Consider the following 18,698-nt stretch of genomic DNA (forward strand, 5'->3'; position numbering starts at 1 on the left):
TGTAACAAACCAACTAGCTCATCAAAAGCATAAAACAACCCATTTTGCCCCTTTTTCTGGACTCGGTAGGAGTTGAACTGCTCAGGACTAAGAGCTTGGCATCGCTGGAGAAAATGCCAGGTTCATATAAAGCACTCAAAAAATACCCAGCTCCTGCAAAGTGCTGAATTTGGGGATTTTCTGCCAAATAGATTCCATTTGCATACTAAAGAGATTTTAATTTTTCAAAGTCTACACTTCTGCTGTTAATACAGTCCATCAGTTTGGGACTGATGCAATTTTAAGGCCATCAGTTAAGAACAGATAAATCTCATTGAAGCATATCCTTTCCAGAAAAAATACAAAGAGAAGGAAGGAGGCAAACAAGCAACAATAAACCCTTATTGTTTAAAGGATAAAACACTCTTCCTTTCTGAATATGTTAGAATCTCAGTGTTTATCCCAAGAGACATGCTGATCTGATTTAGCTTCTAGATACTATCATAGCAAGAACATGAATAATACCAATAATAACATGACTGATAACCACAAGACATATTTTGAGTTTCCATTCCTGAGATGAGAAGTCCCACACAAAATGAGAACTTATTGCTCTCCTAAAAGCTTTCATTAAGGGACTGAAACAGTAAAAACAAAGGAAAAACTATTAAAACAGAAAGCATCTGGGAATCTACAAATGCAGAGCGTACATGGATTTGCAGAGAACGAATTATAGAAAATTAAGGTTTCCAAGACAGAGCTGGTAAACTTTCCAGCAGAAGAATAAAAATGCTTCCCTGGATCAATTAATTTTATCCTGTGATTTGCTCCTAACAGCAACTATCCCTCTGGAGAAGCCTGTTTTTGTATCCTGACTGCCCCACTGGTCTGTAAAGACTAGTGGCTGGATCAGGGGTAGGTAGACACTTGGACAACCTGTCCCTCTGCAGGAAGGGAAAGTGTTTAAATCAAAGCCTTGACAGGCCAGAAACAGACTCTACATCTTTCCTGTCCTCATTCAGTTCCCTACAGGCCATGTCTTTCCTTCAGACATCATGTGTCCTCCTCTCCCAGCTGCAGCAACACAACCAGCCCCCCTTGGGTTTATAATGTGACTCAAATTGTCCTTTTCCACTACTGCTAGCAGAGGGATTTTGGAATGTTTTCAAAGAAGCCTGTCTGCACTTTAACAAGCAGAAGCCAAAAGTATGAATAGCCCCTACCTTTGTGACTCTGAGAGGAAGCAAATGTTTCTAAACTACATAATCTAAAGTGTGCTGATGATAAAAAAAAAAAGATATATTTTCAGCATTAAATTGTTTCACTATAAATCACTGAAAATTATCTTCCATGGCAGAAAAATTGTGGGAGCAGAAGCCCATAGCAAAGGAAAAGAAATATTACATACCATGTAGCAAGTGACAGGACAAGAGGATATGGCCTCAAGCTGTGCCAGGGGAAGTTTAGACTGGATATTAGGAAAGAATTCCTCATCAAAAGGGTTGTCAAGCATTGGAACAAGTGATGGAGTCACTGTGTAGATGTGGCACCTGAGGACATGGTTTAGTGCTGGGCTTGGCAGTGCTGGGTTTATGGTTGGATTTAATGATTTTAAAGGTCTTTTCCACCCAACTGGTTCTATAATTCTGTGACCATTCTTAGAAATGCATTTGATGCTTTCCCTAATTGAACGTTGCAGTTGTTCAGAACAGCATTTTCCTTGGAGATTTACTACTCAGTTCATGAGAGAAACACACAAACATGAAGGTCAAAGGCTACGAAATGTTTATGATACCTTAATAGCCCTGAAATGAATGTAAGCAGAGAACAGGCCTGGCTGCATAAACAAATGGGGTAGAATGATTCTCCCCGAATTCCAGGCATCCAGAGAGGAGGGTGAGTTTTATCCTGTTTATTTTGAAGTGTGGAAAGGTCTGAATTTGCTCATTTTCTGATTAGACATAATGTAAAGAAGTTGCTTTTAAGGAGGTTTGTTTAATATGATTTTTTTAAAATAGATAGATTTTCCAAACAAATTTTTTTACCTTGTTAAATGAAAACATTTACACCTATATAAATCAGGATTTTTTTCCCTATAGCAGTGATTGTTGAAAATTAAACACATTTCTAAAGTAAAAATTGGTATGATTTGGAGTTTCCTAAAGGTAAAATTTGGTCTATCCTCACTTAGACAACCACCAGCAACCAGGAGTATTAAAATTTTAAGTAGATTTTTTTTTTTTTAAGTTTGCTTTTGCCTATGGGAAATTTTATATTATTCTTGCCTTAAGAATTTTTGTTGGAAATTCCTAAACAGATAGGAGCTACAAACACTCTGAATGTAACTACATTTAGTGCTTGGGAATCCCTCAGTACATCAGGGGAACTGAAAGAAAGTCTTGCTTGGAACATCTCATAGAAATTGCTTCTCCATTAAGTCTTAAACCAGTGAGCTCATGCAGAAATGGCAGCAGAAGAAGAAAATCTTAACAATTCCCATGTGTCCACCCATTCCCTGATCTTAAGAGCAAAGCCCAGCTCCACATCCTGCTCTATCTCATCTCCACCACCCCCATCTTTCTGACAGCTCAGCTGAATAAGGACTGGTGGGGACTTCCACGACATCTGCAATGAGGAAGATGTAGAGGAGGATCTGTGGGTCCAAAGAAGAGGATGGAGTGAGAGATGAGATGTCTTATATCTCAGGAGCCTGTGAATGAGCAGGAAGAAAGAGGAGAGTAGAGGAAAGGTCTGGAGAACAAGGGAAAGATGCACAGTCCATCTGTCCCCCAACTTCTCAGCCCCTTCCTATACACTGAAATTTCCAAATGAGCACTGAATCTTTACCCTCCCTGTTCTCCATCAGGAACAGGGTATAGAAGGCCAAGGAAACCACTGACTCAGACTGCATTGACATGAGGAGAAATAAAAAAAAGAGCTTTGGACTGTAGCACTTCTGATGCTTACTCATGGACACTCTGAAGATTCCAGGAAGAGAAGAGCTGTAAAAATCAAAGGCTGTCATGGCAACCAGGTCAGCAGCACTTTGTCACACATTAAACTCTGTAACTGCATGTGCTGAGGTGTTTGGTCACATTGCCTTTGAGGTAAATCCCACAGCTGGCCCCCTCCTAGGCTTCGTGCCAGAATATTCCACAACACTTCAGCAGGACCCAACAGGTTTCTTTAACTCAGATCCCCTGGCCTGTGTTTCAGTTTTTTTCGTCAGGATTTATCATGTTTTAGAATTTCCAGCTCCTGTTCAGATCAGACCAAGGATGGCCATGAGCAGGTAAGATTTCTGTAGTTGTTACCTTGCCCACACCATTATTTTCTCTTCCATGTCCACCTTGACCATTGTGTAGTTCTGCAGATATATTTATCCAATAAACACATCAACAAACCAGAGCATCCATCAGCAACATTTCCACATCAATAACCAGCTGTATCCATGGAACAGATAAAGAGGACAGATGTTTTTATTATGCTGGTCACCTTACCCTTCCTACATACAACCTTTTAAATACCATCAGGCCTTTTGTGGGATGGAAATGGCATAAAAGTGTTTCTACAGCATAGAACATGTCACACTGCCAGTGCCACACTAGCACTTATGCACCCTGTTTCCTCCACATCAAAGCAGGCAAGTGACACATTTCATATGGGAAGAGAGGAGTTATCAGGGCGTGGGGCAGAGAGCAGGAATTTCAAATCCAGCTCTAGCTAATGCTGTGATCCTGGGCAACTTATCTGTGTTGCCTTTACTTGAGCTTCCAGTAGTCACTGAATTATTCATTGTGAACACCTCAGCACTCCCTTCTCCAAAACCATTACTTCTATTCCCCGGAACTTCACACGAGCCACCAAAATTCAAACTGAATCCATTATTTTATCATGGATTTATAATGATGAGTTTCACCTTTGGGCCTTCAACATTTCTGAAGGAGATCAAGTGAAATCATCAACACATAAGAGCTCCAGCTAAAAGCAAGAGCAGTTACATCAATCAATTAGGAAGTTCTCAGGTTGTGTGTGGGCTTGCAAGGCTACCATGGAATATTTAAAAGTTTTGCAGTGCAAAAATGTCACTGCTTACTTTTAATTGCTCTCATTTTAGTGCCAACCAAGTACTGCAGGCAGGGCTGCAGAGGGAGAGCGCCTCAAGTTCTAATATTCCTCTGGTGACAGGCTTTGAATTCTTAGCAAATCATTTCACTTTTCACCATACATAAAACAGAGATAAAAATACCCACCCTCCGACTTCCATGGATTCTGTAGGAATGCTTTTGCTACTCATTTTTTTAAATTTTAAATGATGGGAAGTTAAGCAGAACAAAAGATTCCTGTGTTTTTTTTGTTTTTGTTTCTGTTTTTGTTTTAAACACTGGAAACAAAAAGTAACTGAAAATTGTGGACTTAAAGTAAAATAATCCACAACAGTCAGTCCTCCTGGAATGAGATAAAGAGGTACAAAGTGCTCCAAAATCTGCAATGCAGATTAAAAATCAAGTATTCTTTGCTTGTTTCATCTGTGGACCACAGGACTGCAGAAAAACAAAGTAAGAGGTACTGTGTAATGCTGCAAACAATTTTTTCCTCAAATGTGTGCTTTCCCAAATCGAATGGACACATTTATTTCATTTTCCTGTGGATGTTGATGAGACTCTAACAATTATAATACAAAAATAGAAGGCATAATCATTTTTACTGTGCATGTTTCCACTGATGCCCCTGAGCTCTTTGTGTCTCTGTTGAAAATGGCCATAAAATCTTATCCTCCAGGTTAGGGAAATAGTAGCCAAATAGTAGCCAAAAATTTAATAACATATATAGCATTTAACATATTGATTTTCGTTGCCCTCTTATAAAAAATAATTGCTTTATAAAAAGGTATATATACTGGGTGAATTTCTGTATCACTTATCTCAGAGATCTGTAGCATAACCAGCTATTTTATAGAAACCTAGAAAACCGTATTTTTTCTGCCAATAAGAATTCTACATTTGGATCTGAGAAGGCTTCATAAAAAATTAAGTAAAATAAGAAGATTAATCTGTAAAAAACAATGTGAGAGAACAACAGCCTGGTCTGAGTGAATTGGGAACTCTCCCAAGCAGAAATGACAAGCACTTTAGGTGGCAACTGTGGCATTAAAAGAGCATTTCCTTCCTCTGAAACTCAAGACTTTTAAAACCTCTAGGAGTAACAGGGGAAGAGAACTGGTGAGAATCCTGCATAGATAATTGCATAAACTGAATTTATTTACCCTTGAAGAAAATGCAGATCTGTGTGAAGTTTTAAATTAACTTAAATGAGAGAACAGATACATTTTTCTGGAGAGAAGACAGCAAAAAATACTGATGATGCTCCTAAATCCTAGAACTCAAAGGTTTCAAAGTTCACTCAGTGGCTACTGGAAGGACAAATTCAGCATAATGAGACTTTTCATTCTTAAAATAATCAGCCATCAATATTAATTATATGTTTATATTGATGCATATATGTTTTTATTTTGATGCATATATGTTTTTATTTATACATATACATGTGTATATTTAACACATGTTTATTCACAACAAATAGATAAGAAGTCACCCATCCTCACCAGAAATCCTGGGTTTAGCTCACTAATTCAGATTCCAAAGACCACTCAAGTGTGGCTACACACTGAGGATTCATCTAAAGATTTCACACCCACGTTCACAGGGATGAACTCGCCAACAGTCTCCTTGAGCAGATTAACAACAAAACTGAAACTACATCTCCCTTCTGATATTAACTCCTTCCCCTTTATTTACACAGAAGGCAGAAAGCAATAGTTTTCCACATGCTGCTAAATTACCTCAGGGATACTTTCAAGGAAAGAGACAGTTCTTAGGAGTATGATTAATTTCCTGTAACTGTAGTTATTGCAAAGTAGGCATTTGCAGCTGAGTGGGCCTTAGGCCACTCTATATCCAATTAAAAAAAAAAAATAGGCTTGTTTAAAAATACCAGAACAGCCCTAGTGGTTCTGCCTGAAGGTCTACCTACTACATCTTTCAGCCTCCAGCAGTGGATGTTTAGGGAAGTTTAAGGTGTTTAGGATTTTCTGAACAAGATAAGGTTATTCTCTGACATGTTAAACCATCCTTTATTTAATAGTGACAGCAGCCAAGAGGTCAGCTGCTGAGTGCCTGGCCTTATGCACCGTGGACACCTGCACAAGGTGGAGATTCGGGAGGATGAGGACAGAGCCTCGAAACCAGACTCCCATAGGACATTAATGGAGCTGAGACACCACACAGCATTTACACCTTTAGGAACCTGTTTCTCACTCGTGTCACTCTCCCAGCTGCTGGTGTGTGTACTTGGAATATTTGCAGCCATGAGCAATCTTTTTTTCTGACAGTTTACGCACACAAGTAACATCACAAAGGGAATGAGTCGTTGCTACAAGCAAAGATAATACAGAGGGTGAAATGTTGAACAGTTCGGGCCAGAGTGGCTTACATAAACCATGTTAACATTTTCCATTAGCTCTTTCTTATATAGCCAGTTTCCACCCTCTGACAGTTTAATGAGTAAGATGAATACCCAGAGAGCCAAAAAAAAGGTCGCAGTTCTTACTGTGTAATGGAATAAGAAAGCTGAACAATTCCGAGCTGGAGCTTTACAGGTTACTTTACATTTTGACAAGCTTTAGTGCTTAGCTATTTTTTCATACATGGGACAACAATCCCTTGCAAGGCTAAAGGCTTGGAGAACTATGGCTGGAAAGCTGCCCAGTGGACAGAGATCTGGGGGTGCTGGTCTATGGCTAAACATGAGCCCAGGTGTGCCCAGGTGGCCAAGAGGGCCAGTGGCATCCTGGCCTGTGTCAGGAATAGTGTGGCCACAGCACCAGGGCAGTGACCATCTCTCTGTACTTGGTTCTGTTGAGGCATCTCAAAACCTGTGTTCAGTTTTGGCCCCTCAGTCCAAGACAGACATTGAGGGGCTGGGGTGTGTCCAGAGAAGGGGCCAGAGCTGGGGAAGGGTCTGGAGCACAAGTCTGATGAGGAGCAGCTGAGGGAGCTGGGGGTGTTTAGCCTGGAGAAAAGGAGGCTCAGGGGGGACCTTCTCACTCTCTTCAACTCCCTGACAAGAGGTTGGAGCCAGGTGAAGGTTGAGCTCTGCCCCCTGGTAACAGGTGATAGGACAAGGGGAAATGGCCTCAAGTTGCACCAGGGGAGGTTTAGATTGGATATTAGGGAAAATCTATTCATTAGAAGAGTGGTCAGGCTGCCCAGGGAAATGGTTGAGTCACCACTCAGGAGGTATTTCAAAGATGTGACTCTTAGAAACATGGTTTAGTGGTGGCCTTGGTAGGGCTGGGTTAAGGGCTGGACTCAGTGATCTTAAAGGTCTTTTTCAACCTAAATGGCTCTGTGATGTTATGACTATACAATAAGATGTACTCATCTCATGGTTGGGGGCAAAGGCAAATTAGTTCTCTACACTTTATTCAGAAAAGTTCAACCAAGTGATGCAGCCCAGAGTTAAACAAGGAGGAAAAGCTGCCAGCTCCAACGTTACAACTGGTGATTTATGCACCCTGAACCTCTGATCCATCTTTTACATTCACACTCTAGTCCAGAGTAAGCCAAGACAGCATGTCTAAGTATGAAGCATCCCACCACTTTCCCTTCCTCAGACCAACTGCTGGATGCTCAAAAAGCTTCGAGCATATGTTGCAACACGCTAATAACAGATAGTGGAAGGTCACCCTCTTTTTTTTTGCTTTCAGTAGTTGCTAGTGAAGTAAGGTAGATATAATTTTATACACAGGGGACTAAACCACACAGATTTTAGCTTCACAAAGAAATGGGTGGAGCCCAGCCTCAGCTTGGTCTGTTTTATAGGGTGAATCTGGCTGTGAGTGTGGCTCAGGGACACCCCTCCAAAAGCAGCATGGAAACATCCATTTTGTCAAAAGCAGGGAGACAAAGGTAAGACAACTACTGCGTGTCAACCAGAGCACATTTAGAAGCTCATTCCTAATCTGGAGAGTCAACTCAGTCATGGGATCATAAGTTCTTGGGCATTTTTTTGAAATCAAAAACAACAACAAAAGAATTGCCTGCTCTAACCAGCCTCTCCCATTTCCTAACAACAGTAATCTCCCAGCACTATATATGTTCCACATCCTCTCGAACCACCCATCCTTCAGAACAGTGCAGCTTGTAGTATCACTCCTGTGGGTTTACTCTCTAAATTGGCCACAGTGTTATTTCACTGCTCGAAGGGCTCATCAACCCACAAACCCAGAGAGAAATGTTGATTTAAAGGACAGGAGGTGTTTTCAGTTAGGACCAGATACACTGACGTGATTCTGTGTGAACAGAAAAGGCACTCCATCTGTTCAGCAGAACTTGACAAAATGAGACGTTCTACAGAGCATATTTTTATCCATCAAGTGTACAAAAAAAAATGGTATCTAATTTAGAAACCACGTTCAGCAAATGGTATTTATTGTACCAACTCTACAAATTTAAAGATTCAAGTGTATTTGATGAAATGGGGCATTGTAGCAGTCAATACTGAGAGTGTGCTGAGAACAAATAATGTAGAAGTGACAGATTTGGGACTGAGGTGCCACTCTTCTGAAACAGGAAAAAACCCTCAGTGGTGTGTTCCCACTGTAGCTTGTTTTTGTTCATGATCCCTGCCTTTCTTATCTGCATTCCTCTCAAGTTTCCCTCTGTCCACTTTTCCCTTTCCTTACTCTTCACAGCAGCCCAGGCTGGCAGCAGGGAACCACCACGGCAATGCCATGAGGTTGGTCACTGCAAATGCTTCCAGAGTCTTAACAGGACCGTGGGATCTGCCCTGACTTCCTACCATCAGCAACCCTGTTCTGCAGTCCTCCCTCAGACCCACAACCCCAACATCCCAGTGACTTCAGACAGATGTGCTGCAGGTGTTCATCAGTTCAGAGCTGATGCCACTGAGAGGCTGTTTTGATGAAGATGTTCAGAGGGCCTTTACCTTCCCATATAATGTAAAATCCAAGGGCAGATTATTTCCTTTGGTAGTTTACTGAGGTTCTGCAAAAGCATCTTTTCAAGGGGCCAAGACACTGGATCCACTTCTTACTGAAACATGTTTCATGCTGAGCACTTTACAGCCTCATTTGCACAGCTTAGTCTGCTGTTGCTGTAAATTTTGGAATAACTTGTCAGCCTCAGGACACCTGGAATAAATGTGGGAGCCTTTAGATATGTTCATATATCCCATCCATAAACTATCTACTAAAAAAAACCCTCAAACCCCAAAACCATCATAAATAATTTGTGCACCAAATGTACGAAGTAGATGAGGTGCTTAGGGACATGGTCTGGTAATGGACTTGGTATTGTTATATTAATGATTGGACTAGATGAGTCTTTTCCAACCTAAATTATTTTTCTAAATAATCCTCTCTAGTGGATCACAGAACTTGTTGGGCTGTCTACATAGTTTCCTAATAGATGAGAGATTTTTGATATCCTCAGTTTGGAACTGCCCCAGACTTGAAAAAAATGCAAATTTTTAAATTCTAAGGACCAGTGGCAGTAATACAAATTGTCCAACAACACACAACACTGTCAGCTTTATTTTGGGAAGCACGAGCAAGCAGTGCTAGACTGCCTGGAATGTCATTTGGGGCAGTGGGAAGTAAACCAACATCATCACCTCTATTTAAATAGTGCTATTGCAACATCTGAAAATAGGAAGCACTATGAAGATTGCTGATGTCCAGCTTGAGTGCTGGTCATGCAAATGTTGATGCCCAAGGTTATCTTTGTGCCTGTGAGCAGTGACTGGGTGGTGTGGATGGGATGATGTCCCACAGGCAGCTGCAGGAGCAGTGTAGGGAGCTCCAGCCAGCAGGCTGACGCCAAAGGAGTGAAAGCACACGTGAAAATAAATAGCTCATCCAAGTCTCTTTATAAATTGGAACAGCTCATTGATGTGACCTGCTGGGAAAATCAGAAGGGAAACGATGAGAATTGCTGCCATGCCATTACTGTGGAAGGATATTTAAAGATGTAATGATGCCAAATTTCTGTTTCCAAGAAACAGGGCAGTGTGGTGTACAGAAATAAATAACCCCTGGAGCAGTGAGAGCCTCACCTTTGCAGTTCTGCATGGAAAGCAAGTTATCAAATATGCTTGTCTGTCATGGAACTTTCATCTGCTAAAAGAATGATTGATTAAAGAATGATTGATTGAAACCAGCTACTTTAACAAGTCAGCCAAGAAGACCACTGTTCATCCCCTCTCTGTTCTGTGACACTGTAAGTGTTGGAGAAGCCTCTTGTATAATAAACTGTCCCAGTAACTGGGGAAATTATGGCAATCTCCAAGTGATGTCAGGTTAGCTGGAGACTTGATGAGCATCTTTGAAGGAGATGTGTGTTGGAACCCATCCCTGGGTACATTCCCCCCACATCCACCAATGTGTTCCTTAAATGAGAGTTTCCCCAGAGAAAACAACACAGGAGTAGTGTAAGCCAGAATTTGTGCAGGTGGAGTCCTGCACACTCAGAGTCAGGAGGTTTACACCATTTCTGTCAGACAACAGCCTTTCACTGCACTGCAAAGGGACCAGAATAAGGGCAAGCAACCAACCCCAGCATCCGGAGGATCCAGTCACCAGGGGGAACAAACCCGTTTTCCCTTCCCAGTGTATCCCAGGACTTCTTGAAATGAAATGCACAACACCTAATCTGCTGTCTCTCCTTTACTGTATTGTCTGAATAGGCCTAAACATCATAAATGTGAATTACAAGCTTCAAATTACATGGCTAAAGGGTAAGAAAGAGAAGAAAAACAGAGAATGTAATTCTTATACTAATACAATCAGCATAGTAGCGCTGGCCATCCACATTCTGGTTTATTTTTTGGACAAAATTCCTGTTTTCAGATGAATTCTCTTTCAACAAGGTCTTAAAGACTGCGTGGTCAAATGTGCCAATGTACCAAAAATGAGATCAAAAGATTCCCATGGAGCTCAAAATTAAGTAGGATTAGATGTAAGCCAAGACTTGTAGTTTTTACTGGAAACGTATAAGATGGGAAAGTTGAAGGATGTGAAGGGAATAATGAAAAACTACATAGGATATCAGTGTGAACTGCGGACCCATGTCCCCTACATTCCCATAAAAATTCAATCTATAACTCATTGCCTCTCTCATATAGATATATAAATTAGAATCATCCAGTCATCCTGGCTATTCCTGTAATTCCAGCCAAGCCAGAGTAGAGCTAACAACATGAGAAACACTTTCAGCTGAAGTACCTGTAAAAAAATCCTGTCATTTCAACCAATTCCTCTCATATATGAAAGCAAAGTAATAATTAAATTAAATTTTTCTCCACAAATACAAACATGCATTCCCATCTGGGATGGTGCACTTCCCCTTCCCCCCAGCCCTACTCTGGATTGCTCTACTTTCTCAGGAATTCCTGCTTGGCCTTGGCCTTTGTGTAACGAGTTGGGTGGTGAAGTGTTCCTTGACCATCCCAGGCACTCTTGCATGGCTAAAGTGGGAGCAGTACTGACCAGGTGAGGTGTGGAATGCCAGCAGGAATATTCTGTCAGTCCCTGACAGCCATGGAACATTCCTTTCCTGAATTATAGCCCAACTGGAACGGTACCATTGTTACCAGAATTTTCAAAATTCCAGTAATTAGCGACCCAGATTGTGCCCAGGATGGAAATTTAGGTACCCTACACCAAGCATAGTCTGAATGTTGCCACCTTGGATCCATAGTTGACTGTTGCATTTGTAGTAAACTCCTTTGTAAATGTTAAATTAGTCAATGATTAAGTGCTGCTAAAATCTCCTGATCCACCTTAAAACTGTGAATAAACCTCAGGCTGCTGCTCCTTCGGAAGCCGTGTAAAAATTCCATCTGTGCTGAATTGCTACTTTTACAGCATCATATTAAGACCACCTTTTGCTGATATGTTGGATGGTGGTTCTTTAGGTGACCCTAATTAGTTACATGTGTAATCCTTAGGATATAAACCATTGATTAAGTCTAAGATGGGACCTAGCTGCACCCAAGTTCTATCAGGAGTTTAACAAGCAAGGTGGGGTCTACTCTGAACCTCATGATTCAACAGAAGGGTCCCCCTCACTCTTTTGCATTTTTGATCTCTGTGTAAACAATTTTGTCTCGATTCTAACTTTATTTTCCTTTGTATGTTCCATCCATGTAGTAATAGAGTGAATCTTGACACTTAACTTCGTTAAATCTCACTTTACAAATTCATAACCAACATACTTTTGTTAATAGCTTTGATGGTGATCCTTTAACAATCTAAGCCACTCATTGACAACTCCATCAAGCTCAAAATCTGAACCCAAGCAATCATGAAGGTTTCATCCAGGGATTTTCAAGGAAACAATGCCCGAAAGAGAGAGTGAGTTATCTTGCCTTTCAACTCTGAAAAAAGTATTTCTTGGTTTAAATCATTTCAGGCTGAATTTACAGTGTCATTCACTCAGCAATTCAGTGAAATTACACATGCATCAAATTCTCAAAAGCATTTTATGCCATCTGTTTGGGATAGTTAGAGTGAACATATTTAGGGGGTGAATTTAGTAATTATAAGGGGAGGAAATTAACATATTGGACTAATTAACAGCATCTTCTGGAAAAGAAACAGGGAAAATAACCACTTACAAAACTTAATGTTTACTGTTCTCCCAGCTAAATAAAGACTGTTCAATATGGCTCTCCTTGGGTTTCTTTACTTGATTTTTTTTTTCCCCCCTTCTAAAATATGATATCTGCACTCTGTTGAGGAGCATGAGCCAGAGAAAAGACTCAGGCACTGCAGGCTCTGTGGTCTGGTTCCATCCATCCCTGCTGCTGAATGGAGCAACGTTCACACACCAGCGCTCCAACGTGACACATCCCTGTCGTTGTGAGGGTTCAGAATGAGGGATGCACACAGCTCACCTCATTTTGGGCACCAAAAGATTAAAGCAGACTCAGTCACAGGAGCTCGTTATCCTCGGATCCCATTAAAGAAAAAGCATTTGGTTTCTGCTCCATCTTAGGTGCCCGTTTGGGATGAAATCACACTTTGGACTTTAACTGTAGCAACTAGAACTTGACTGACTATAGAGGGGAGATCACTATGTGGCAGAGCTCCATTTTTGATGGAATGTCTCATAGCTGAACAGTTCAGACCTCTTTGAAAATCCAGGTGTCATGGAACACAAGGAGAACATGTGCTGGATAGAAGAGCCATGTTCCTGTTGATGGTCCACCACACTGAGAGAAGAACATTTAACTGTGCTAAGCAGAAAAATGAACTTTTGTCTCTAGTTTGTCCCAAAGTTCACCCCGTGCTTATGCCTGAGTCTGGGGTCTAACCATTGGTTTTTACAATATGTATATATTATATACCTAACCCCATTCTCAAAGCAGAGTACAGATCACAGGATTTTGAAGTACCATGGGAAGGCATGTTCTAGAAAAGCTGCACTGTCTCCATATGGACTGTCTCCATATAAAAATTGGATTGTCTCTATATAAAAATCGAGTTTCATTAATTTCAGAGCGATGCTTTACCTCTGATCACTGACACTTTACAGTGACAGTGGAATAGAAGAGAGGCTTCTGTGGCTTCTCTCTTTCCCTTTCCTATTAAAATGCTGTTCTTGTAACCACACTCTGCCTGAAAAGATGTCCTGTGTTTATGCATCATTTAAACAACCCAGAAAATTATTTTTTGTCAACAGTTGAGAAAGAAATTGTTTGCTGACTCTAAAGACAGCCTGAGGAGGAATTTGTTTTTTCTGCAATAGAAGCTCTGCACAAGGAAAAATGCATTATGAATAAGTGGCAAGTTCTATAGTAATATTTACAAAAACATTCAAAAGGCAAAGAACACCTGAAAGAAAGGTTCAAACACAGAAACTCATCTATCTCCCCCTTGTTTCCATCTACAGAATGGTCATTAAAATTTATATAAATAAATATGTTTCATGAGGCAGAGTTGCTCCCTGGAACTCAACGGCACAAGTTGCAGAGCTTGGACCAGATTCATAAGGCAGGTCAACACACTCATTTATATGCAAATCAAGAAGCAGTTAAGCACAACTGTCAGACTCGAGTCTGATCAGCTTGTTTAGATCAGTTTATTGTCCTTAAGGAATTGATACAGTCAGAGTAAAACACTATTGATTTGGTATGTTATACAGAAAGATTTTTTCTTCCCTGAGCCTCACTTCCTCTGTCTGGAGAACTGACTGAGTGATAATACCTAGATTATTTTTAAACTCCTCCCTCCACGAAGATTTACCAGGGGCAAAGAGAAGTGAAGGGGAAAGAAAGAAACAACTTGACAACTTCTCCCCCAATAGCATCACTCATTGCAGCACAGCCCCCCCCAGTCATGCTGCAGAGGAGTGGCTCTGAGTGTGCTCCTCCCACTTCTGAAGCCAAACTGGGTCCAGTTTCACATCTCTTACAGCATCATTTTTCTGCTGTATGAGATGTGTATTTTGGTGTACTTCAGCCAAGAGTCGAGTGCTTTGCCCTGCTTTCAGAAACTGGTCTGGATGCAGACACTTCAGCTGTTCTAACTTTCAACTATCATATCAGTCAGCAAGCATAGCTAATTCAACAGATTAAATTATGAGAAGGGGCTGTCATTGTGTAAAATTCCAAGTTTTCTTTCTGTGTCACACCACTGTTCATTGTTGCCAATGAAAACCCAAGACTGGAGGCACTATGTTTATCTCAGCAGGAGAAGATGTTCCTGGAGCAAGGACACTTTGAAAACAGATCCTGCAGTAACAAGAAGCCAACAAGAAATGGAGAAATAAATACCTGTGACATTGGTGCGGGCTGACAAAGCCTCACAGTACTTTTCCAGCAGAACAGATAAGGGCAGGTTCACAGAAGACTCACAGTGGAGAACTATCTGGATGAAGAGACAGAAATAAACCAAACAGTAAATAAGAAGCAGAGAACAGATTTTTCTCATCCATGAGTAAATCCCAGCACTTTCGTAGCAGCTCCCATTACTAATTGATTCAGGTACAGAAATCCCATCATGACAGAGAAGGTTTGTGGTTACACTTGCTTAGCTCCAGGTCGTCACATGGAATTCATCTGACTAGATGCAGGCATCTACAAACGAACCACCTCTTCTGGACCTCTTCTTGTGGGACCTGCTCAATGCCATTAACAAAGCTCAGGGTCCAATTTTTGTCTCACCTAAAAGTGGATGCCTAAAATAGTGAAGGTGAATCAGCTCCCATCAAAGATCACGTGTAGAATTTTTTCAGTGGTTACATGGGTGCTAAAGATCCTTCCATATTCAAGAGATAAAGCAACTGGAAAAGGGCAATTCAGAGGGCTTGAGGAAAGTGGTTGCATAGAATAAATAGGACAAATAGGCATCCCTATAAGGTGATTTTTGGTTCTTTTGAGACAGGAAAATAGACATGAGTTTCTGACCCTCAGAATTCAGTGCTGAGCCCACTACTGAGGGCAAATGCTAGTGAGAAAGAACAGCAATGTCAACATGGGCACTTCAAGCAAGCTGCAGGTTCAGTACAGGACAATAGTACATCCCCAAGTAAATTTTAGGAAATACAGAAGTAGAGTGGAAATCAAGGGGTATATTGTAATTTTCACTCTCAAAATTAAATTACTGAAGTGCCCAGAGCAGACAGAGGAGAGAAGCCCCCAGAACTGTACATCCCAACACAGAGCTGAGTTGGGAACCTGTTTGGAGGAAAAGCAGCTCTTGAAAAGCCCTTTAGGAAAGGCAGAACTAAATGTGGCGAGAAAATTCAGGAGTGAGACATCAGTGACAGAAACTTTCATTTTCAGAATATGAAACACAACCTTCCTGACTATTTCTGAGGGGATATAAAGCTGTGGTAACACACATAAAATGCCTTTGCTTTCTGTTTAGGCGCAATGACTCCAACACAATACAGGTGACTTTTACTCAGGAAGCGACCCTGCTCCTTCCATGCTGATGTCACATTTCAGTGCTCTGAGATGTGTTAAGTGACTGCAGAACCCTTTTCATGCTGCTGAATTCCTTGTCACTTAACAGGAAGGGGGGGTCATGACAACAGAATCCATCAGCAGTGTTGGTCCCTAAAGAACAACTGTTCTCTGTACGATGCCATTTCTACCTATTTCTCACTTTGCTGTCATTTTACAAAATAGGAAGCCCTGAAATGCAAGCAAAAAGCCTTTCTCAGACTTCATTCTTTTCGCACAAACACCATGAAGCTGCTGTTTCTCCTTCAGGGAGAGTCAAATCCCACTTCCCATAGCACAGCCTCCCAGGGTACTGACCATGCATGGTCGGGTCAAGGAGACAGAGAAAGGCTGCTCTGCATCCAGGACAGATTCCATCCTAAAAGCACAGAGCTCCAGCCCAGCCTGCCAGTAAGCAAACCCTGTAGTGGTCATGTCTCATGTCAGACCCAGACAAGTGAGCTGACACAGCAGAGGCATCTCCTCCCCTCCAACCCTCCACCCCTCTGCCACCTCACAGGCCAAAGCACTGTCTCACTTCAAAGAAGAAACTCGAGATATCTCCATGTACTGTAAATACGCTGCACGTCCAGCTGTCCCCTCCCTGAGATGATGGGAAAGAACAGGCAGAGGTCAGGCACAGGCACAGCATGGGGAGGAGGAACAAGAAAGGTTAAATGTCACATTCACTTTAGGGTCAGCTTAGGTTAATTTGGCTGGAGGGAAAAGCGCCTTCCAGGTATTATGTTACTTTTGGTTTCATTTTCTCCCCTCTAACCGCGGTGAACACCCTTGTTGCGTGTGAAACCTTTTTTAAAAAAAACTTATTTAAAGCAGACAAGCCCCAAAAGACTAAAAATCCTTCTTAAAATAATAAAGAACAGGGGAAAAAAAAAAGAGAAACATTTTACTAATGTAGGACTGCAAAAATAAATAATTGGGCCTGTTGTGCATCTATTTTGAAATGTTAAAATAATTGCTTTACTAATGCATACTTTACTAAAACAGCATTTCTTCTAAGACAGCTATCTCTGTCAGAGAGTATGAAACTACGAGACACAATCAGAGGAACACAAAATCATCTCTAGAGGAGGGAAGGGCAGATGAAAACGGCAACAACTTTAAGGGAGAGTAACATCTTGCTATGGTATGTTGTTAGAAGTAACAGGACACTAACAGTGTGTACTCCTCCATCAAATGAAGGGCTCCAATCTTGCAAACATCTATTTATGCAGAATTAGTTCTTTATTACACAAGTACTCTCACTAACAGAGAGTCCTAAAAATGCATATGAAACATTATGTATGTAACAGGTTACAGTGGATCTGTACGGAGAGCTCTGGGCAAAGACAAATATCTAACCCATCCTAACGTTGCCTCCTCACAGTTCCTACCTGAATTTGTGGTTATTCCATGCAGATTACAGGGGACTTGTAATTTAATTTTTAAAAGATTTATCAGAGAGTCCTGATTTGAAACATTATTGAGTTCCACTATGTTGTAATTTAGACATATAAAAGCAAATGAACACTGCTGTTGTAAAGTTCACCTGCGTGGGAGAGGTTGTTTTCTTCTCTCAAACATGTAAGAAATGACTGCAATAATATAAAATAAAGCCCCAGTGCTACAGACAGGATCCAAAAAATGTCAATACAGGCATGGGGCTGCCACAGACACACAGTGGAGGATCTTATAAGTTTAAATATCTAACAATAAATAGCAGCAAAGTGGATGAAGTCGGGATGACTGAAAGCTGAAGGGAAGAATTCAGGTGGAAAAGGATGACACGTGACAGTGGAACATTCCTTGCCAAGACAGAGGTAAGCTCAGAGGCAGTGAGTGCTGCCAAACATGGACAGATGCACGTGCTCCACTTTCCCATTCTCACACAAGAATTCCCAGCTAACATATTCCAGTTGCCTAATAAAAGCCAGTTGTTAGGCCTCCCTGTGAAACATCTGCTGGTGGCCTGCTGAGCAAAAGCAGAGGTGTTGACATCTGAGACAGCCTCAAAGTAACAGAGCAAAAACTCTCTCTTTCAAAAAAAAAAATAAATGTTTCCAGTATTTATAAGGTCCCAGAGAAATCCATCCCATGAAACTACAGCAGCATCTCATCAGAAAGCCACTCACAGAAAAGCAGTGGGATTTGTATTAAATAGCTCAGACTTCAAAAGAGAGAGAGCAACAGCTGAGCTGATCACCCAGGATTTCCTCTGCAATTCAGGAGGAGAAGCAGGATTTTTTCACATGCAATTCATCTGCTGTATTTTAAATCTTTAAGCTGAAATTTCCTGCACTGACCGTACTAGCTGGGTCTCACCCCCTAGAAGGACAGAGTCACTTGGATGAATCTTTCCTAAATTTCCTTCAGACACTCCATGAAAAAGGAGAGGTAAAAACAGTCTCAGAGGTGATGGCTACAGGAGACAGGAACACATCCCCATCTTATCTGGAGCACTACTCCTGTCTTTTACTGAGCAGGATGAGGTGACCTTCCATCATCAAACAATTTTGTAGTTCTCAGCTACAAAACATGTGCTCAGTCCACACCTGACAAGAGAAGGACCCATTTCATGCCTCTAAGGCCATACAGGAGCAAAGTTTCAGTCTAAACTATCCACCTGTGCTCTTTATAAAGTCAAAACACTTCCCTTTCTGAGCAGACACCTCTGGTAATGGCACAGA

The 18,698-nt window shown here is 41.2% G+C and overlaps 1 protein-coding gene and 1 long non-coding RNA gene across 2 annotated transcripts in view; one reads left to right on the forward strand and one right to left on the reverse strand.

Moving 5' to 3' along the window:
* Nucleotides 1-18,698, reverse strand: part of CRHR2 (corticotropin releasing hormone receptor 2) — a 142,391-nt gene that overhangs the window by 114,289 nt on the left and 9,404 nt on the right. The window contains exon 2 of the mRNA XM_051768395.1: nt 14,839-14,932. Within this exon, the coding sequence (XP_051624355.1) occupies nt 14,839-14,932 (94 nt within the window). The remainder of the gene's footprint in view (nt 1-14,838; nt 14,933-18,698) is intronic.
* LOC127461109 (uncharacterized) overlaps nt 1-18,698 on the forward strand; it is a 493,673-nt gene that overhangs the window by 325 nt on the left and 474,650 nt on the right. The gene's annotated exons all lie outside the window — the stretch shown is intronic.

Source organism: Manacus candei, unplaced genomic scaffold (genome assembly GCF_025592945.1).
Source record: "Manacus candei isolate 608988 ecotype Guabito, Panama unplaced genomic scaffold, ASM2559294v1 h1tg000094l, whole genome shotgun sequence".
Classification (NCBI taxonomy): domain Eukaryota; kingdom Metazoa; phylum Chordata; class Aves; order Passeriformes; family Pipridae; genus Manacus; species Manacus candei.